The 18,018-nt window shown below is 35.8% G+C and overlaps 1 protein-coding gene across 3 annotated transcripts in view; it reads left to right on the top strand.

The window, feature by feature from the left end:
* Adgrb3 (adhesion G protein-coupled receptor B3) overlaps positions 1–18,018 on the top strand; it is a 772,331-nt gene that overhangs the window by 431,873 nt on the left and 322,440 nt on the right. For all 3 annotated transcript variants that reach the window (XM_055606172.1, XM_055606179.1, XM_055606163.1), the window contains exon 15: positions 5,503–5,605. In XM_055606172.1, coding sequence (XP_055462147.1) covers positions 5,503–5,605 — 103 coding nt within the window. The remainder of the gene's footprint in view (positions 1–5,502; positions 5,606–18,018) is intronic.

Genomic DNA, 18,018 nt, shown 5'->3' with positions numbered 1-18,018 from the left:
TTTTATTTTTAAAATATCAGTTACAGTTTATAGCTGTAGCCCACTGCCTCATTCCCTCCCAACCCCACCTTTCCTCCTACATCTCCTCCCATGCCCCTTTCCAAGACCACTGATAGGGGAGCTCTCCTCTCCTTCCATCTGACCCTAGCTTATCAGGTTTTTTCAGGACTGACTGCAATGTCACACACTCTTTGGCCTAGCAAGGCTGCTCCTCCCTCAGGGTGGGGGGAGGTCAAAGAGCCAGCCATTGAGTTCATGTCAGAAACAGTCTCTGTTCCCCTTACTAGGGTACCCACTTGGATACTGAGCTACCATGGGCTACATCCAAGCAGGAGTTCTAGGTTATAACCGTACATGGTTCTTGGTTGGAGAAACAGTCTCAGAAAAGACCCCTGTGCCTAGATATATTAGGTCCTTGTGGAGCTCCTGTCCTCTTCAGGTCATACTAACTCCCTTTTCTTTCATATGATTCCTTGCATTCTGTCCAAAGTTTGGTTATGAGTCTCAGCATCTGTTTTGATACACTGCTAGGTAGAATCTTTCAGAGGCCCTCTGTGGTAGGCTCCTGTCCTGTTACTTGTTTTCTCCTACTTCCAATGTCTATCCCATCTGTCTTTCTAATTGAGGATTGATCATCTTACCCAGGGTCCTCTTTCTTGCTTAGCTTCTTTAGGTGTACAGATTTTGGTAGGTTTATCCTATATTATATGTCTAATATCCACTTATAAGTGAGGATATACCGTGTGTGTCTTTCTGCTTCTGGGATACCTCAGTCAGGATGATCTTTTTTAGATCCCACCATTTGCCTGCAGATTTCATGATTTCCTTGTTTTTAATTGCTGAGTAGTATTCCATTGTGTAAAAGTATCACAATTTTGGTATCCATTCCTCCATTGAGCGACATCTGGGTTGTTTTCAGGTTCTGGCTATTATGAATAAAGCTGCTAGAAACATGGTTGAACAAAGGTCCTTGTCGTGTACTTGAACATCTTTTGGATATATACCTAGGAGTGGTATGGCTGGATGTTGAGGAAGCACTATTCCTCGTTGTCTGAGAAGGCACCAGATTGATTTCCAAAGTGATTGTACAAGTTTACATTCCCACCAGCAATTGAGGAGGGTTGAGGCATTTCTATTTTTCATCTACTTTAGTTTTACAGAAGATGTTAAGGATTGGTGTTGGTTTTCTAAAATGCTCTAAAATTCTTCAGTGCAGCCATCTAGTCTTCAGATTTCATTGCTGTTAGTATTTAAAACTATTATTTCTAATTAAATCCTTTCTAGTTTCATATTTGTATATAATATGATACACACACATATATAAAAGTAGTTATATAGACCCACAACCATAGGTCTTTGCAGATATTGATTTCTTTCATTATTTCTTCTTGGAAGAATACACATAGATAAGTATTGACCTATTTTGTCCAGGATATATTATTTGTTGGCACAGAATTAATTGCTTATAGAAACTGTGGACATCATTTCTTCTGTGGCCAAGATGAAATATTTCCTCATTAATTTATGATTTTTACTTTTAGAGACCTTTCCTTTAAAACAATACATCCTGCTAAAAGCTTGTAAGTTGTATTAATGTATTAGAATTTATTCCTTAGTTTTTGGGGTTTTTTTGTGTGTGTTTTCGGTTTTATTTTGCCCTTATACATTATATACACATTACATTATATCCATATATATATATATATATATATATATATATATATATATATATATGAGTTCTTATGTTGACATTGTTTTTAATTCCTTTATATAAAATTATAGAATTTTTTATTTGAGATTTTCCTTCTTTTATGTTTATCATTCTTAGTTTATCTCTTAATGCTGTTCTCATAAGTTTACTTTATATTTTATTTTTATTTACCTTAAATAATTTTCTAGTATCTCTTGTGATTTCTTCCTTAAATCTCTAGTTGTTTGAATGTATATTAACTTTTTACATATTTGCAAAATTTCTTGTTTGCAATTAATTTTCAGTTTCATCTGTTGGTATGATTTCAATCTCCTTTAATATTTTTTAAGGCCAGTTATATATCCTCATGTGTGGTTTATCATGGAGAATGTTCAATGAACATTTAGAAAAATCTCTGATCTTCTAAAGATTCACTAGATGTTCTATGCCTGTAAGGAGGAGTTGGTCTATGGTGCTACTATTACATTCTTGTTCCCTTTTAACCTTTATTGGGCTATTATTTAAGTGGCGTGTGAAAGTTATGGTTATTGTATCATTGTCTCTTTTATTCTGTCAGTATTTGCACTGTGTATTTTTGTGTCCTCGCTCCTAGGATGATGTTCATTTATAATTGCCACATATTACTGATGAATTGACTCTTTTGTCTTTATTTAATGTTCTCCTTTTTCTTATAATAGTTTTCAACCTCATATCTATTTGATTCGGCATTAATGGCTATATTAATATTTGGTTACTACTTGGCATATTTCCTCCCAGTTTATTTATAGCAAATGCATATCATATTAAAAATGTCTTTTGTATACATTTGCACTGTGTTTTAATCACACCTTTACAATTTTTAGAAAGAGTCAATTCTCCTTTGAGTGAACACCAGTGCAAACCTCAAGGGCAGAGAAGAACTTTATTACTTTAGTCACGAAATCCATCTGGCTGTAAGATGTGCTTTCTTAGCAATGTATACCACTGTGCAACCAGCCAGGAAGCATTAGGAGATCACAAAGCCTGACGTGGCACATCGGGAGCCAGCTATTCACTTATGCAAATTATAATAAATTGCTGGAATAAATTAGAGCCAACTTTGTGCAATACATACATTTTGTAAAAGGGGAGCCATTGCATAATGTAAATCTGCCTGTTTTTCCTTTATTTGGCATTTTACTAAGATATTTGCATTACAGTTTAAGTCTACTTATAATTTAAAAAAAAGTTTCTTTTCTTTCAACTGTGCTGTTCCACAATATATTCAAGCATGTTTTGACCATGGAAATGTAGAAAATGTAATTAAAATGAAAATACTAAATAGTAGTGGTCAATCTTGCTTTCCCTGAGTTTAGAATCCCAATACAAGGAAACATGTAAGCCTGTTGGATGCCAATAAAAACCTCAATGCATGTATGATGCATAAATCAAGGGAATGGCCACATAAATGAGACAGGCGTGTACATAAACATAACGGGACATACACATCTTGTCAAATAAATTCCAAGTATGCAATAATATGCACACTACAACAAAGCTGTACCACACACACCCTTCTCAAGGGCCTTTTTTCAGCAGCTCATCTCCTGACTGGCTGAGGAGCCTGACTCAGCTAGTTCGCTGTACAGAGAGTTCATTTTTGCTTTATTTGCCACTGGTCTTCATCCACATTTCCAAACGCTAGAGAAACCATAAACATCTTACCAAACTCTCAAACTCCCACACAGAATGCCTGTTTCTCGGTAGTTTAGTGACTTGCAGAAACTGAAAGTGATGCGAATGCATCCCCATTATTAAAAGTACCGAACGTAAATTTAATGATCATGCTTGTGTTTTATTGATAGTGTCAAGGGTTACTCTAAGCAGAAGGAGAGTAAGGGAATTTGAATCATCCATCTGCGTTCTATTAAGAAGGAACCGAGTAAGAATCATACACATCCAGGCTAACCTGAGAATGAACTTGAATCTGCATGCTCTGGCCTGAGCAGTTTCTCTGTGGGAATCTTGCATCGATATTTTCTAGTAGTGAAACACACGTTCCTCCAAAAGCCACGCGGATGTGATCTCTCAGTCATGTGCTCCCTCTGTTCTTCCAGCTTCCTTTTCCCATTAATTCTCACCAGCGCCCATGGTAACTTTTACCCACAACGAAAAAAAAAAGTCATTGACAAAGGTAGATTCTTGACTTTTATCATTTAGCTTTAAATCCTTTTCAGTGCAGTTGGCCTTTAATTAATATGTTAAATGAAACAAGGCATAATTAACCATTTCTCTCTCTCTGTTTGCAATCACTTTCCCCATCAGGAAAATAAAATATACTAATGCTATGTTTTTTGGTGTTGGTCTTTTATTTATTTTTTCCTTCCTGAACTATTTTCTACCACACTGGATGCCTTCTTGAGCATTTAAGATTATTTACAAATTCATTGTTTCACAGTACTAAATGTGTGAGAATTTGGGCTAAAATAGTATCCCATACAAAGTATACTTTTTGTCCCTCTGCTACAGAACAATCCAGCATTTGTTTGCAGTGAAATTATACACCAAATAGCATCAAAGAAAGAAAAGTTACCACACATAAAGAAAAACCTGTTGTTTTATCTTATAATTTTAGAATGCACTCCAACAGCCACTTCGGGAAACAGAGTGACTCATAAATCTATAACATGCCCTTACCATATGAGCAAGCAGTACCCAGGAATTTACCCAAGACATTAAAATATGTGTCTACATAAAGTGTATATCACAGTTATTCCTAATAGCCACCATGAGTATCTCTAAATGCTACAATTCCAGAAATTACTCAAAGTGAGCTTATTAAAATGATGAATAGATAAATTATAATATAACTAACCTGTAACATTACTCAATTGCAAAAACAAAACAAAACATTTGAATAGATAAATTATAATATAGCTAACCTGTGACATTACTCAATTGCAAAAACAAAACAAAACATATGAATTTCAAAAATATGCTGTGAATAAAGTTCAACACAAAAGTCTGTGTACTATATGCTAAAAAAGTCAAATTTACAGTAATTGTACATCTGTGCTTGTTTAATACCGTGGAAAGGGTGGGATCATCTGCAGAAAAGTTCAAAGACACCGCCGGCTTGGGATCAGGGAAAAGTTACCTGTTTTGACAGGTAGTCGTACTAACATGGTAGGCTGTGGAAGCAATAATCTATATAACTAGAATGGGTGGGTTTTAAATAATGCCCTGAAAAACAAACAGATTTTTTTAAATGAGCTTACATTTAATATTCATACAAATATAAATTCTCTAAAATAGAATATGTCCATTGGAAGAACAAATGATTTAGTTTAACCTGTCAGTGAGGCATAGATATACTTATTTCTTCAAAATGTGAAAAAAACACAAATTTTTAATTTTATAAACAGTAGATGATCTGTAACATTTATATATTTTAGATGAAAAATCTACAAACTATTGATTTATTTAATTATAGCTATACATTTAGATTCATTGATTATTTCTAATTATGAAAACGATAACATGGAAAATCTTTGTGAACTGGACTTAAAGGCTCAGAAGATTGCCAGTACTATTCCTTTCCTCTTTTCTGCGTATAAAATGTTAAAATGCCTTTGGTTATTCCCAGAACTTCTACTCCCTGAAAACGCTTGTGCATGAGAGTAAATTGATTTTATCTTTCCGTGACTAATATGGCTGTATTTGTGCTTTTACTGAGTGTGTATTACTTAATGTCATCCCAACAGGTATGGAAGAGCATGAATCAGCGTTTTTCTCAATCATTTCTCTTTCTTATCATTATTATTCTATTTCAGAAATTATACAGTCGTTAATTCTAAAATCATCGTGGTCACAATCAGGCCTGAACCCAAAACAACAGACTCGTTCTTGGAGATAGAGCTAGCTCACCTGGCAAATGTAAGTATCATGCCCTTGACACTGAACTGCTCACAGAATTACCTATGAGTGAGGTTAAAAATCATTATTTAACTAATAAAAATAGAACCTGTTTTTGTGTTTTTATATTCACAGATGAATTTGTTATGAACATGTAGAAAAGCAGACAGCTATATAATTCTATGCTTTCATTCATGATAAAACTGTCTTCAGTTTATCCAAGAGGATAATTAGTAAATTGTTTGTTTTTCTGTGCATTCATGTTTACTGAATTTTTGTTACATCCTGGAAACCAGAATGCAAATAAGAATTCATCTTACTACGTGATGGGAAAAAGTAATATGGATTTAAAATTCATTTGCTTTCAAATCTCTAAAAAACAATTCCAAACAGATGAATTAAGTTAAAATGATATTATGATTCTCAGCCTTGGAGAATATTCCAGCTGAAATTTTTCAAGTGTGACAGTTTTCTAGTGTCACTTAAACACTGGTGAGAACAAATGGCGGCACCTGGCTCTAGACTCGAGTGCTTTTTACTCCACTTTGACTGTGTTCTTTCCCTTACCTTTGCAACAAAGGTGAAATAACTATCATCTGCACACGAGACTAAGGGATAGGAACTCAGTGAAGCAGCCTTACCTTCTCTGGAGAAGGCTGGAGAGAGCTGCCAAAGGTTGTATTAGGTGCCTGCCTTTAATCCCAAGCCTAGGGAGGCAGAATTAGGCAGGTCTCAGAATTTGAAACCAGCCTGGAATACACAGCTAGTTCTATGCCAGCCAGGGCTACATAGTAAGGCTCTTTCTCAAAAAAAAAAAAAAAAAAAAAAAAAAAAAAAAAGTTGGTTTGATGAGAAGGGCTGTAATGTGACCACACTAGATCTTTGGAAGTTTGTGAGATGTGAACAGTAGATGAAAGAAGGTTCTGTGCTCTTCTCAGTGGGGAAATACCAAACCTCCAATGCATATCTGGATGTAAAACACGGTTAGTGGCAAAATGAAACTACTAAGTAGTTTAAAATGGAATTAAATTTCCTATAGCCTGTTTAAATATATCAATAATTGTAACTTATGTTTCTGAGAACTTTAACCACTTTCCTAATTCTGTTCATCTTTTTAAAGTTTGTGGCTGAACCTAATTTAGATTTGATGGTGACTAAGTCCAATCCCAGGAGGAGCACTTAGCTTTAACTGCAAAGGAGGATGCTCACATCCCCACGTGGAAGCTCTGGGGTATTTCAATACATCACCCAACATCCAGAGGCTGATTTCTTTGCCACACTGAATAGCAATATCTCTTAAAGTCCATTAACTGGAAAAGCATGTTTAAACCTGTTATTTTTCTAAAGGAAATTTGATGGTGTCACCAATAATCTATGTTTGGTATAAAGGTCTTGCTTGTTTCTTGAGGGTTTGTCCTCTCTAAGAAGTTTTGTTATTGTTTTTATTTTAAAGGAACATATACTTTGAATAACGATCCTCCAGGCGTGGTAAGAAAAAAAAAACAAAAAAACTAGGTGCTGGTAATTGTCAGTAGATTAACCTAGTTGAGAAAAAACATGGTGCTGGTAATTGTCAATAGATTGATGTAAGATTTGATCAATACTTGATGAGTATAATTTTAGTATGTAGGGGCTATTAAAAAAAAGAAAAAAGTAAAAGTTAAAAAAATGATATTATGATGCTTTTAAAATTTATTAGTATTATTATTTATTACAGTTTATTCACTTTGTATCCCAGCTGTAGCCCCCTCCCTCAACTCTTCTAGGTCCCACCCTCCTCCTCTTCCCCCCATGCTCCTCCCCGAGTCCACTGATAGGGGATCCTGAACATGCCTTATCTCATCTATTATGATGTTTCAATATAGAATGTAGTAGGAGTGAAGAGATATCTTGGTTTAAAGCACTGGCTGCTCTTCCATAGGACTTAGATTTTATTCCCAGCATGTACATGGCCACTCACAATGATATGTAACTCAAATTTCAAGATATTTGATGCTCACTTCTAGACACTTTTGCCACAAGGACTCCATATGGTGTAGAAGCATATATGCAGGCAAAACACCCATAAACATTTTTTTAAATGGATTATACAGGGTGGAGGGTAAAAGCACTCATACATTTACTTTTAATCTTTTCATTCTTACCCTTACTTTTCATAACAATTGTTAAAAATCTCCCAGGTGTTCTGGCAGTCTGAATTGTGACTGTCCATGCCAGAATGTCAAGAAGAGGAAAGATTAACCACAAAAAATAATAATTTTATTTACAATCCAAATGCAGCTGAGACTTGAAAATGGGTCTTATTCAATCTGGTATCAAAGTAAAATTACTTTCTATCATTTCTACATGTAATTAAATTATTCAGTACTTAATGAATTAAGTATTAATACTATCCCTCATATTTAAAAAAGTCATTCCATAGTTGCAATTTATGTATTTTTCACTATCCATTATAATGTTTCTATGAAGCTAATCTTTGTATTAAAGAAAACAAAAAGTGATTGAATTGTTTTCTCAAGTCTGTGTAGTTAGTGAATGTGAGAATTTTCATCCACATCCCTTGGGCTACAAACTCACATGTTTCTGCTATTGTATAATTACTGGTTACCCTAGAAATCAGCCTTAATTTTGTAGGAAGAGATAATCATCTTTCCTGTGAACTACATTATTATAAGATGCTGCAGGCTTCAAGATTGCTTAATGAAACTGCTAATCTTTCTTCAATGACTTTTTAACATTGTACTTAATATTTAAACTATTAGATCTTTCCTACTTTTTTGGCAACATGTAAGCTAACGATTTACCCTCAGTGGCCACTTTCTCATAATCTTCCTGACGATGGGTAGAGACACATTTGCTTTTTAATAAGAAGCATTTATTTGTGTGTTCAAAGTTCCCCGAGATTTATAATTTTCTTTTTTTTTTTTTGGTGGGGGTGTTGTTAATAGGTTGTTGTGGACACATCTGTGCAGTTACAGAAAGCAGTGTAAAGCAGAAAGAGATATTATTTGCAGCATAACTCTAGGGGCGCCAAATAAGTAGCACAGAATTAGATTATGTACCTTGCTTCTTATACAAAAGTAAGCTCTTAGAGCAATGCATTCTGATAAATTGAAAATGAATAACCATATCCAGGCTCAGGGGCGCATGCCTGTAATCCCAGCATGAAGTGAGGAAGAGGCAGGCAGATTTCTGTGAGTTTGAGCCCACCCTGGTCTACAAAGCAAGTCCACGACAGCCAGGGCTATACTCTTCCTTGGAAAAGGAAATAAATAAATAAGAAAGAAAGAAAGAAAGAAAGAAAGAAAGAAAGAAAGAAAGAAAGAAAGAAAGAAAGAAAGAAAGGAAGGAAGGAAGGAAGGAAGGAAGGAAGGAAGGAAGGAAGGAAGGAAGGAAGGAAGGAAGGAAAGGCAACAACCATAAAAATGATAATTGTATTTACTTTTCTCATCCATATGAACAAATATTTTACAAAGTAAATTCAATGAGGAATGACATATTTTGCCTACTAGTTTTAAGGAGTTTGTGCCACAGTTATGTGGCCCCATGAGCTTGGGCAGAATCCTTTGAGAGTGCTGAGAGTGGGGTTGGAAGCTCTTCTTCCTTTTTCTGTTGAGCTGATAGAGAAACTTGGTGCCATTTATCCTCACAGGCACACTCTTGACCTACTTCTTCCTACTAGGTTTCACTTCTTGAAGGTTCCGCAACCTTCCATTGGCTGACGTAGTATTGATACATGAGTTTGAAAGGGATGTTTCATATTCCAACCATAACACAGTCTTGTAACTTTGCTATTGTAACTCTCTAAAATGAACATGCCTCATCAAGGCTGGCTGCATCATCTTCCTCTGTGGCCTGAAAAGTCTGCACCCCCAGGAGGAGGTGATCAAATGCTGGCTACTTAGTTCATGTCAGAGACAGCCCCTCTGCCCCTTATTAGGAAACCCACTTGGAGGACTAAGCAGCCTATGGGCTTCCTCTGTGAGATACAAGGGGAGGAGGTCCTCCCATATCAGTGGACTAGGGAAAGGGGATAGGGAGAGAAGAGGGAGGGTGGGTAAGACTAGGAGGAGACAAGGAAGGGCGCTTCAGTGGTGATCCAAAGTGAATAAATTGTAATAATAATAAATTACCCTCTGTAAGTTGCAGGGAAGTTAGCATAAATTATGATCTGATAATGATCATAACTCACTTAGAATTGAGTATTTTTTAATATGTTAAGCAACTGAATTGATCAGGATCTACCCCAAAATTTCTCCATTGCAAAATATTTAAATTGAAGGAAATATAAACAAATGAAGTGAAGAGATGAGGTGAAGACTTGGAAGCTGTAACGTTTATGCAGTAAAAACAGGGGAGGAGGGCATGATTTGTGGTCCTGCTGACTTGCATTTTTGATGAGTTCCTGCTTTCAAACATGATTCCAAACCAGCATCTCTGGATGGGTGCCTCTCTGGAAAATTCTGTACTTCCTCTGCTTTAAATATACATCGCATTGTTTGTACAGCATATATAGCCCTTTGGGCTTACTATTTTTGAATTACTAATGCTTATTTCATTGACATTTATGTTATCACCAAAATTTGATTTTGTAAAACATTTATTTTTCACTGAAGGAAAGAACATGTAACTGAGTTACTGCATATCTTGATATCTATTGCCAGTCATATATTGGAATTTCATATACTGATACTGGCTTGTTTCCATTAAGGAGATAATAAAACAACCTATACTGAAATAGTGAAGTCTCAGCTAGAGTGGAACAAAATACATTTTAATATGAACACTGAAAAAATAAGCTAAAGCTTAATTATCTATACAAACAGTTGCATATCCATTGATTTTTATCTTTGCAATTGAACTATTTTGGATAAAAAAAAATCTGTATTGGAAAGTCTGTCTATATTTAACTAATTTCTTATATCAAAGGTATCTGCTACACTGCTCTGAACTTAGCAAAGAATAACAACTTTCAAATGGACCGTGCTTTATAAGTCATGTGAATAAAACAGAAAGATGGCAATTAAACATTATAGTGAGTCTAGGGAAAAGCCTACTAACGTTTTGTAAATGAAATCTGTCCTTTTAAAAAGCTTTTTCACAAATAGCATGTATAGTATGTTAAATGTAATAAGGCTCTTGGGAACCCACAGGAATAGGAAATAGAATATGGAACTGTGCCATTCCAAATGATATTTAGCAAAGTCAATTGCGGTTCTAACTAGCGTGGTCATTAATGAGCAGTGCAGCATTCTCAGTTCAAGTTCTCACTGTTAAATCTTCCCCATCCTGAGCTGTATAATAAAGGATCCTGATGCTTAATATTTATACATAACAATCACTTGCTTTTAAAGTTTATCATTGTTACTTTCCCAGAAAAAGAGATTTATGTTATATAGGACTGTTGTCATTCAGAATTAAATTTTTACAAAAAAAAATTTTTTTTTACATGTAAAATGTTTGGGTTCTATGAGATATATGTAAAGTTGATAAATGTGTTGAGAATTGTTACTGAGATTTAAATAATGAGAATAGCATCCATCTATGTATATACACAAGTACATTTACATACGCCCACTGGGTTTCTTTCCACGGTAGATGCCTCTCTTGTATCTAAAGATGTGTTAGAAGATTAGAAAATAAATGCATTGTAGCTATGACATGTGTATCAACTTTGCAAGTCTGAATATTTATCTTGATCTAAAATATGGTTATGTAGTTCTTCCTGTTAAGGAGAAAAATATTGTCTGAATCTTGCTGCTTTACAATCTAATCTTGTCACAACAAAACCATACCACTGCTTCCTTTAAGGCTGAGAGGCATCATAGGAGCTATTTGTTGTTCCTGAAATAGACATATGTAGATGTTGTCATGGGAATCTGAGTTAATGCGCTTTATTTCCTTTGCCATATTCTTATATGATAACGCACCAAACTAATAAATGATAGAATTTGATATATGTTTAGGAATGAAAATTGATCACAAACCACATCATTTGTAAATCGTAGTAAGAAACACGGTGGAAATGTCCAGTGCTTTTTGCTATCAATACGCATGAGAAACAATAAAGTTTAATCCCAGCATGCACTAGTATTTTCATGATTATCAAAGACAAAAAAGTGCTGAATATCATTTCTCAAAGCTCTAGAAACTGTAGTCTTTGAAGCCACGACTTTCACAAGCTTTACTTTTTCAATTCTTTTTCTATGCTAACTTTTGTCTGTTTGGAAGCAATTTCTGATATCTTGCCTGCTTAAAGCTCTTGGTGATTATTTTGTTGGAAAATCTTGAAATGCTAACTAGACAAGGAGACAGATGCTCTGCCAACAGCTAAAAGCAAGATGAAAATTGTTCTCTGGTTATTTCCTTGGGTTACATTTTCAATTGCTCAGCATGAGCAAGTATATTTCTCAGTTTCTCAGGTTGTTTATTTTTCTCTTCAACATCTATTTGATATTTTTCAAAAATATTTTAGAATAATTGTCCTATTGTTTAAGCAAAGATCAGCATTTTTTTGGTGAAGATGCAGATAGTAAATAGTTCATACCTGGAAACCTAATTATTTTTTGTCATATGTGCTCAATTACGCTATTACGTTTTGAAATCAGCCAGTGGAGGGAATATATATATATATATATATATATAATTTATAAATAGATATGCCTCTATCCTGATAAAATTATATTTATAAATAGCTAGTAAGCCAGATTTAGCTTCCGTTTGGTAAGCAGAAAAAAGACCTTTTAAATTTTCCAGCTTCTACCCTCTTGGAGCCTATGATTGTGTTATATGTCAAAGTGACATCTATGTGCTTATATTTCTAAAAACTATGTGTAAATATGTTTTAGATATGTATGTGTAGTATGATCAAAATGAATGCTATACTCTGAGTGCTGTGTGTGTTATGTATGTGTAGTGTATGTGCCATGTTGTATGTGTGTGGTGAGTATATGTGTGTTGGGGGTGTGTGTCTTTAGTTTGTTTTCATTGTTTCGAACTGAGGATTGAGCATAGCTTCTTACACTATGTTAAGTGTGTTCTCTACCAGGTTGTTTTTACTTAAAGCTGAATTTTAAATTTAGAAAATTGAGGAGAAATAGGACAGTGCAAGTTGAAAGGGTTCTCATGCACAGTGAAAAACTTAGTGTCATGGCACCAAACAATGTGACAGAAAGAATTGTGGAACGTCTGACTCAGAGCACACTGGAAATGTTAAGGTGATAAAGATGAAGTCACTGTCTTTCAATGTGACCCTTCTTCATGTCTTTAGCTATTTGTGTCCACATGTGTTTACATGCAGGGTTTCCACAGGCAAGGGCTGTTTTTATTCAAGGGGACAGGAAAGATGCAAAAACTGACACATTTCCTATAGGCAGTTCCATGTGGCATAGGCAACTTATGCCCATGAATCCTTAGAAGTCTAAATGAAAACAGACTAACCATGTTGTCACTAGGGAACACGGAACCCTGTTTGCTGGTTCTCATTCTCATAGATAAAATTTATTATTATTATTATTATTATTATTATTATTATTATTATTATTATTAATTAAAAAATACAAAGGGAATTTCTCATTCAATTTTATTGGCGTTTCGGAGAAAAACAGCACAAGAAAGCTGCAAATGTCAGAACATGCCTGAAGGATGGAAATGGACAGGAGGAAGAGAGGAAGCTGGGCATTTTGCGTCATAGATAAGTCTACCATCAAGTACATGGGGTAGAGAAACTTAGTGAGAGAAAGAGCCACATGAGTACCAGGACACTCAGGCTCCGGGTGGGGCTAGGGCCCAAACAAGGGAGCTACAGAAAGTGAAAGAAGTAATACTTTTGATCTCAGAACTCAGAAACCAAGCAGTCACAGCCCTGATGTGTGAGCAACTGCAATGTGGAAGGGCTTTCTGTTGAGTGCAAGCGCACACTTCATAAGAAGATTCTTTATCATCTCTCCGGAAGGCTAGTCCCCGGATAGTTTTCCGTGATCTTTTAATCTTGTGTGCTGTGTAGAATGTACTGTCTCGACCAGGGCCAGAGGGATGAACTAGATCTCACTCTTTTGACCAAAACTTGTACAACAAAGTTTTATTTTTAGCTTTATTTTGTTTTCTTATTCGAGACAGGGTTTCTATGTGTAGCCCTATCCTGGAACTCACTTTGTAGACCAGGCTGGCCTTGAACTCAGAGATCCTCCTGTCTGTGTCTCCCAAGTGTTGTGATTAAAGATGTGTACCACTGCTACCCAGCTAGATAGATTTTAAAAATTAAGGAAAATTTAAATTTGTATAGTAGAACAAAATAAACAGAACAAAATAAAGCTTTTCAAGATCTTTGTTAGACTCAACAAAGCCCTGGTACCTTCCACCTTTTTTGATTGGCATTTTAAATCTTTAGGTAGGCAATTTTGATGCTTCCCTCGGCCTTGTGTGTGGTGTTATGAATTACAAGATAAGCGATCAGAATAATTCTTAAGTCAGTGTGTTATTGGGCAAATGAGAGGAGAGGTTCAAAATGTGAGATCAGGGCATCTTCGGTGGCCCACCAGCCCAGTAATTGACTGGTTACCTACCAATACTCATTCATACTTTTTGTATTTTGTTTTAATTTTTTTAATCTTAGGGAATATTTAACAAGATTAAATTATATTTCTGAAGATAAAATAAACCTGGACTTTCAGACAGCATGCTTTTTCTTGTTATAATGTCAACTTTCCTAGTTCTCTATTTTTAGAGGTAATAATAGTAATTATGACTAAGATTAGTATTAGCTCTGTAGATAACCTTTCCATGTTGAATAAAGACAACCTCACTGTAGAAACACCTAGAAGAAAGAGACATCTATTTTAGTTGACAAGGACACAGAAAGAAAAGCTCTATCCTAAAATGTTCCAGTGTATTCTCACTTCCCATATTACATGTGAATAGTATTTTTTTCTAACTAAGAACCATATATATTATTTTTATTTGACAAATAACAATAATGTAAATTTATGGGTGGCAAATTATAGGTTGAGACATGTACTATCTGAAATGATAAAAATCATACAAATTAACACATCTATTACCCCAAAAAGTTTCATTTGGACAGAAAAAAATAAATTTCAGTGATCTATTGCCCAGAATTGTGACTACAGTGAAAAACAATAAACTATTCATCTCCAAAATACTAGATGAATAGATTCTGAAAGTAAAAGTCACAATTTTATTTCTTTTAAAAATATTTTAACAATTTATTATTATGTGAGGGACATGCCATGGTACATGTGTGGAGACCAGAAAACAGATTTTTGGAGACAATTCTTCCCATTGTTATTTGGATTCTTGAGTAAAGTCTGTAAATGGAAGAGCGTTTTGTGTCAACGGTCCATGTTTTTCATTTCATTTGTACAGTGGTCGTTCCTTCAGATCTTTTCGACACAGTTCTACATGCAACTTCATGATCACTTGCCTTATCAGTATCTAAAAACTACATCCCACTCCATGTTAGTTTTTAGTACTACAATGAGTCACAAATGATCTTCAGACATTCCAGAGTGCCTCTACCTGTGAGCCGTTATTTCCAACAGGTAGCAGCTAGTCTTGGGGCTTGCCATGAGTGAATAAGGTTTCAGCCATTATAATTTATTCACTTTGTATGCCAGCTGTAGCCCCCTCTCTCATTCCCTCCCAATTCCACCCTCCCTCCCTCATCTCTTCTCATGCCTCTCTCCAAGTCCATGGATAGGGGAGGCCCTCCTACCCTTCCATCTGAGCCTATCAGGTCTCATCAGGACTGGCTGTATTGTCTTACTCTGTAACCTGGTAAGGCTGCACCCCTCAGGGGAAGGTGATCAAAGAGCCAGACACTGAGTTTGTGTCACAGAGAGTCTATGTTCCCCTTGCTAGGGAGCCCACTTGGAGACTGAGCTACCATGGGCTACATCTGTGCAGGGCTTCTAGGTTATCTCAATGCATGGTCTTTGGTTGGAGTATCAGTCTCAGGAAAAAACCCTGAGCCCATATTTCTTGGTTCTGCTGCTCTCCTTGTGGAGCTCCTGTCCCCTTCAGTTCTTTCTATCTCCCTCTTCTTTCATAAGATTCCCTGTACTCTGACCAAAGTTTGGCTATGAGCCTCAGCATCTGCTTTGATACCCTGCTGAGTAGAGTCTTTCAGTGTCCCTCTGTGGTAGACTCCTGTCCTGTTCCCTTCTTTCTCCTTGTGGTACATTTACACAGTGGAATACTACTCAGCAATTAAAAACAAAGCAATCGTTAAATTTGCAGGCAAATGTTGGGAGCTAGAAGAAATCCTGAGTGAGGTATTCCAGAAGTAGAAAGACACACATGGTATATACTCACTTATAAGTGGAGATTAGACATATAATATAGGATAAACATACTAAAATCTGTATAACTAAAGAAGCTAAGCAAGAAAGAGAACCCTGGATAAAATCATCAGTCCTCACTCAGAAAGGCAAATGGGACAGACAGTGTACGAGGGAAAAAGCAGGGATCAGCCATTCTTTTTGCAAACATTTTTTTTTCTCACAACTTAATTTTGTAGGGTTTAAGTATGACTACTCTGACTCCTTTCCCTGACCTCATCTTCATCCTCAAGAGTCAGATGTATTTAAAGTAGTATCTTAGGGGGAAACATTCCAATTATGAATACCACTGTAGAAGCATTTAATGGTATAAGAGGATGTCAAGTCCTCTCCACACAGAAAAGGAAAGGAGAGAATAACTCAAATGAAACACATTGACCGTGCTCCATGCCTAAATACGTACACATATTGGTTGATGTTGAAACAGAGGAGAAATCGAAAAGCAAATAATGAAGACACTTTAGGGAGAACGTAGACCATCTTTAGTTGTTGTCAGGGAAGCAGGGGTTGAGACCCAGCTCCACTGACACCTTCAACACCTGAAGTGTAACCTTAATGTTTAGGACCTTCATACTGGTATAATGGTCAATGTCATAGTCTCTGAAAAAAAAAAAAGACATTTTGGCCAGTGTAAGGGAGAGTTGAGGTTTAATAAAAATAGAAAAAAAAGTGGATAAGGAAAGGATAAAGCACACAAGAGAGCATGGGTGTGGGTTTCTCAAAGAAGAGTCTCAGTTTATTGAAAGTCATTTTAAATACTTTCTCTCTCTCTCTCTCTCTCTCTCTCTCTCTCTGTGTGTGTGTGTGTGTGTGTGTGTGTGTGTCAAATGGGTACAGGTACCCACTGTGGCTGGAAGGAATACTGTGTAATTAAGGTAGCTTTGAGCTGCCTGATATGGGTGTAGTGAACCCATCTCCTGTCCCACAAGAGTGGTAATAAGAGCTGAGCCTTCTTCCAGGCCGCCAAAGACATTTTTTATATATATTTTGGCAAAGACATTAGGAGAAAGACACTCAGATTAAGTAAAACCAAGACTCATGTGTGAGTATGGGATACTTGGGGGAGAAATACCATTCAAAAGTCCTTCATAAGATTTTGGAAATCTGTTGGATTTCATGGTGTAATGGGCTTCTACAGGACCCTTCATTTCCACACCAGAAGTCACTGGGGCTAAAGAAGGGCTTTAGGATTTCCTGTTGAGATTTCTAGTACATCCGACTTTTATAGCTGGGAAAAGGAGAAAGGCCTCAAGCAAATGTTAATTGTGCCAGAGATTTTGAAGCTCAGGGGCCCAGAGGCTTCAATCAGACTCCAAAGTGAGAAACTAATTTCCATCCCCAGCAGATCTATAATTTTCCCCACTTTTCCTTCTTGTCTTGTAATTAGGAAATTTGGGCCATGTGCTTTTTAAAAAAATGTTTGGAAGTGTGTAGCCAAGTTTTTTTTTTTTTTTATGATTTGAATTGTACCATTTTGAATACAGTCTACAGAGGCAGAATATTTGTTTTGATAAATAAAACTTGACAATAAGTGTATATTTTCTAAACTTTTTCAGATGCATGCGGTTTCAGTGCATTTAAGTGTCGAATATATAGACAGTTTGTTAAATTAGTCTCTAGCCCATCTGTCCCATCTCCCTGACAACTTCCCTTAGTTAATGAATTTGAAGCCAGCTTGTGTAGGCTCCTTCCCAGCTTGCTTACATTCTGCTTGTTCCTGTCATTACATTTTCTTGCTGCTTCCTATAAGTCTCACCGTTCCTGTACTGATTCCCACGAACACCTCAAAACAGCTCTTGTAGCAGAGTCCCTTTGACAGAAATGCCTAAAATCATAAAAAATAATTTATAAGAACATTCTTGGCAGAAGCAGTCAGTCAGTTTTCGGGGTTGCTTAGTGGTTTTTAAGAGTTCTTTCACTGCTGCTCCTGCTTCATACTATCCCTCTTACTTCTTGCATAACTGGGTCTACCTGAGTATTAAGGTGACTGAATTTGCTGTTCTATGCACTTTCAAAACTTCAATTTATTATTATTATTATTATTATTATTATTATTATTATTATTATTATTATTAT

This window comes from Psammomys obesus, unplaced genomic scaffold (assembly GCF_907164565.1).
Source record: "Psammomys obesus unplaced genomic scaffold, mPsaObe1.curated_primary_1811, whole genome shotgun sequence".
Lineage (NCBI taxonomy): Eukaryota > Metazoa > Chordata > Mammalia > Rodentia > Muridae > Psammomys > Psammomys obesus.
Note: the sequence above shows the minus strand (reverse complement) of the source record. Positions and strands in the feature narration are given on the sequence as shown.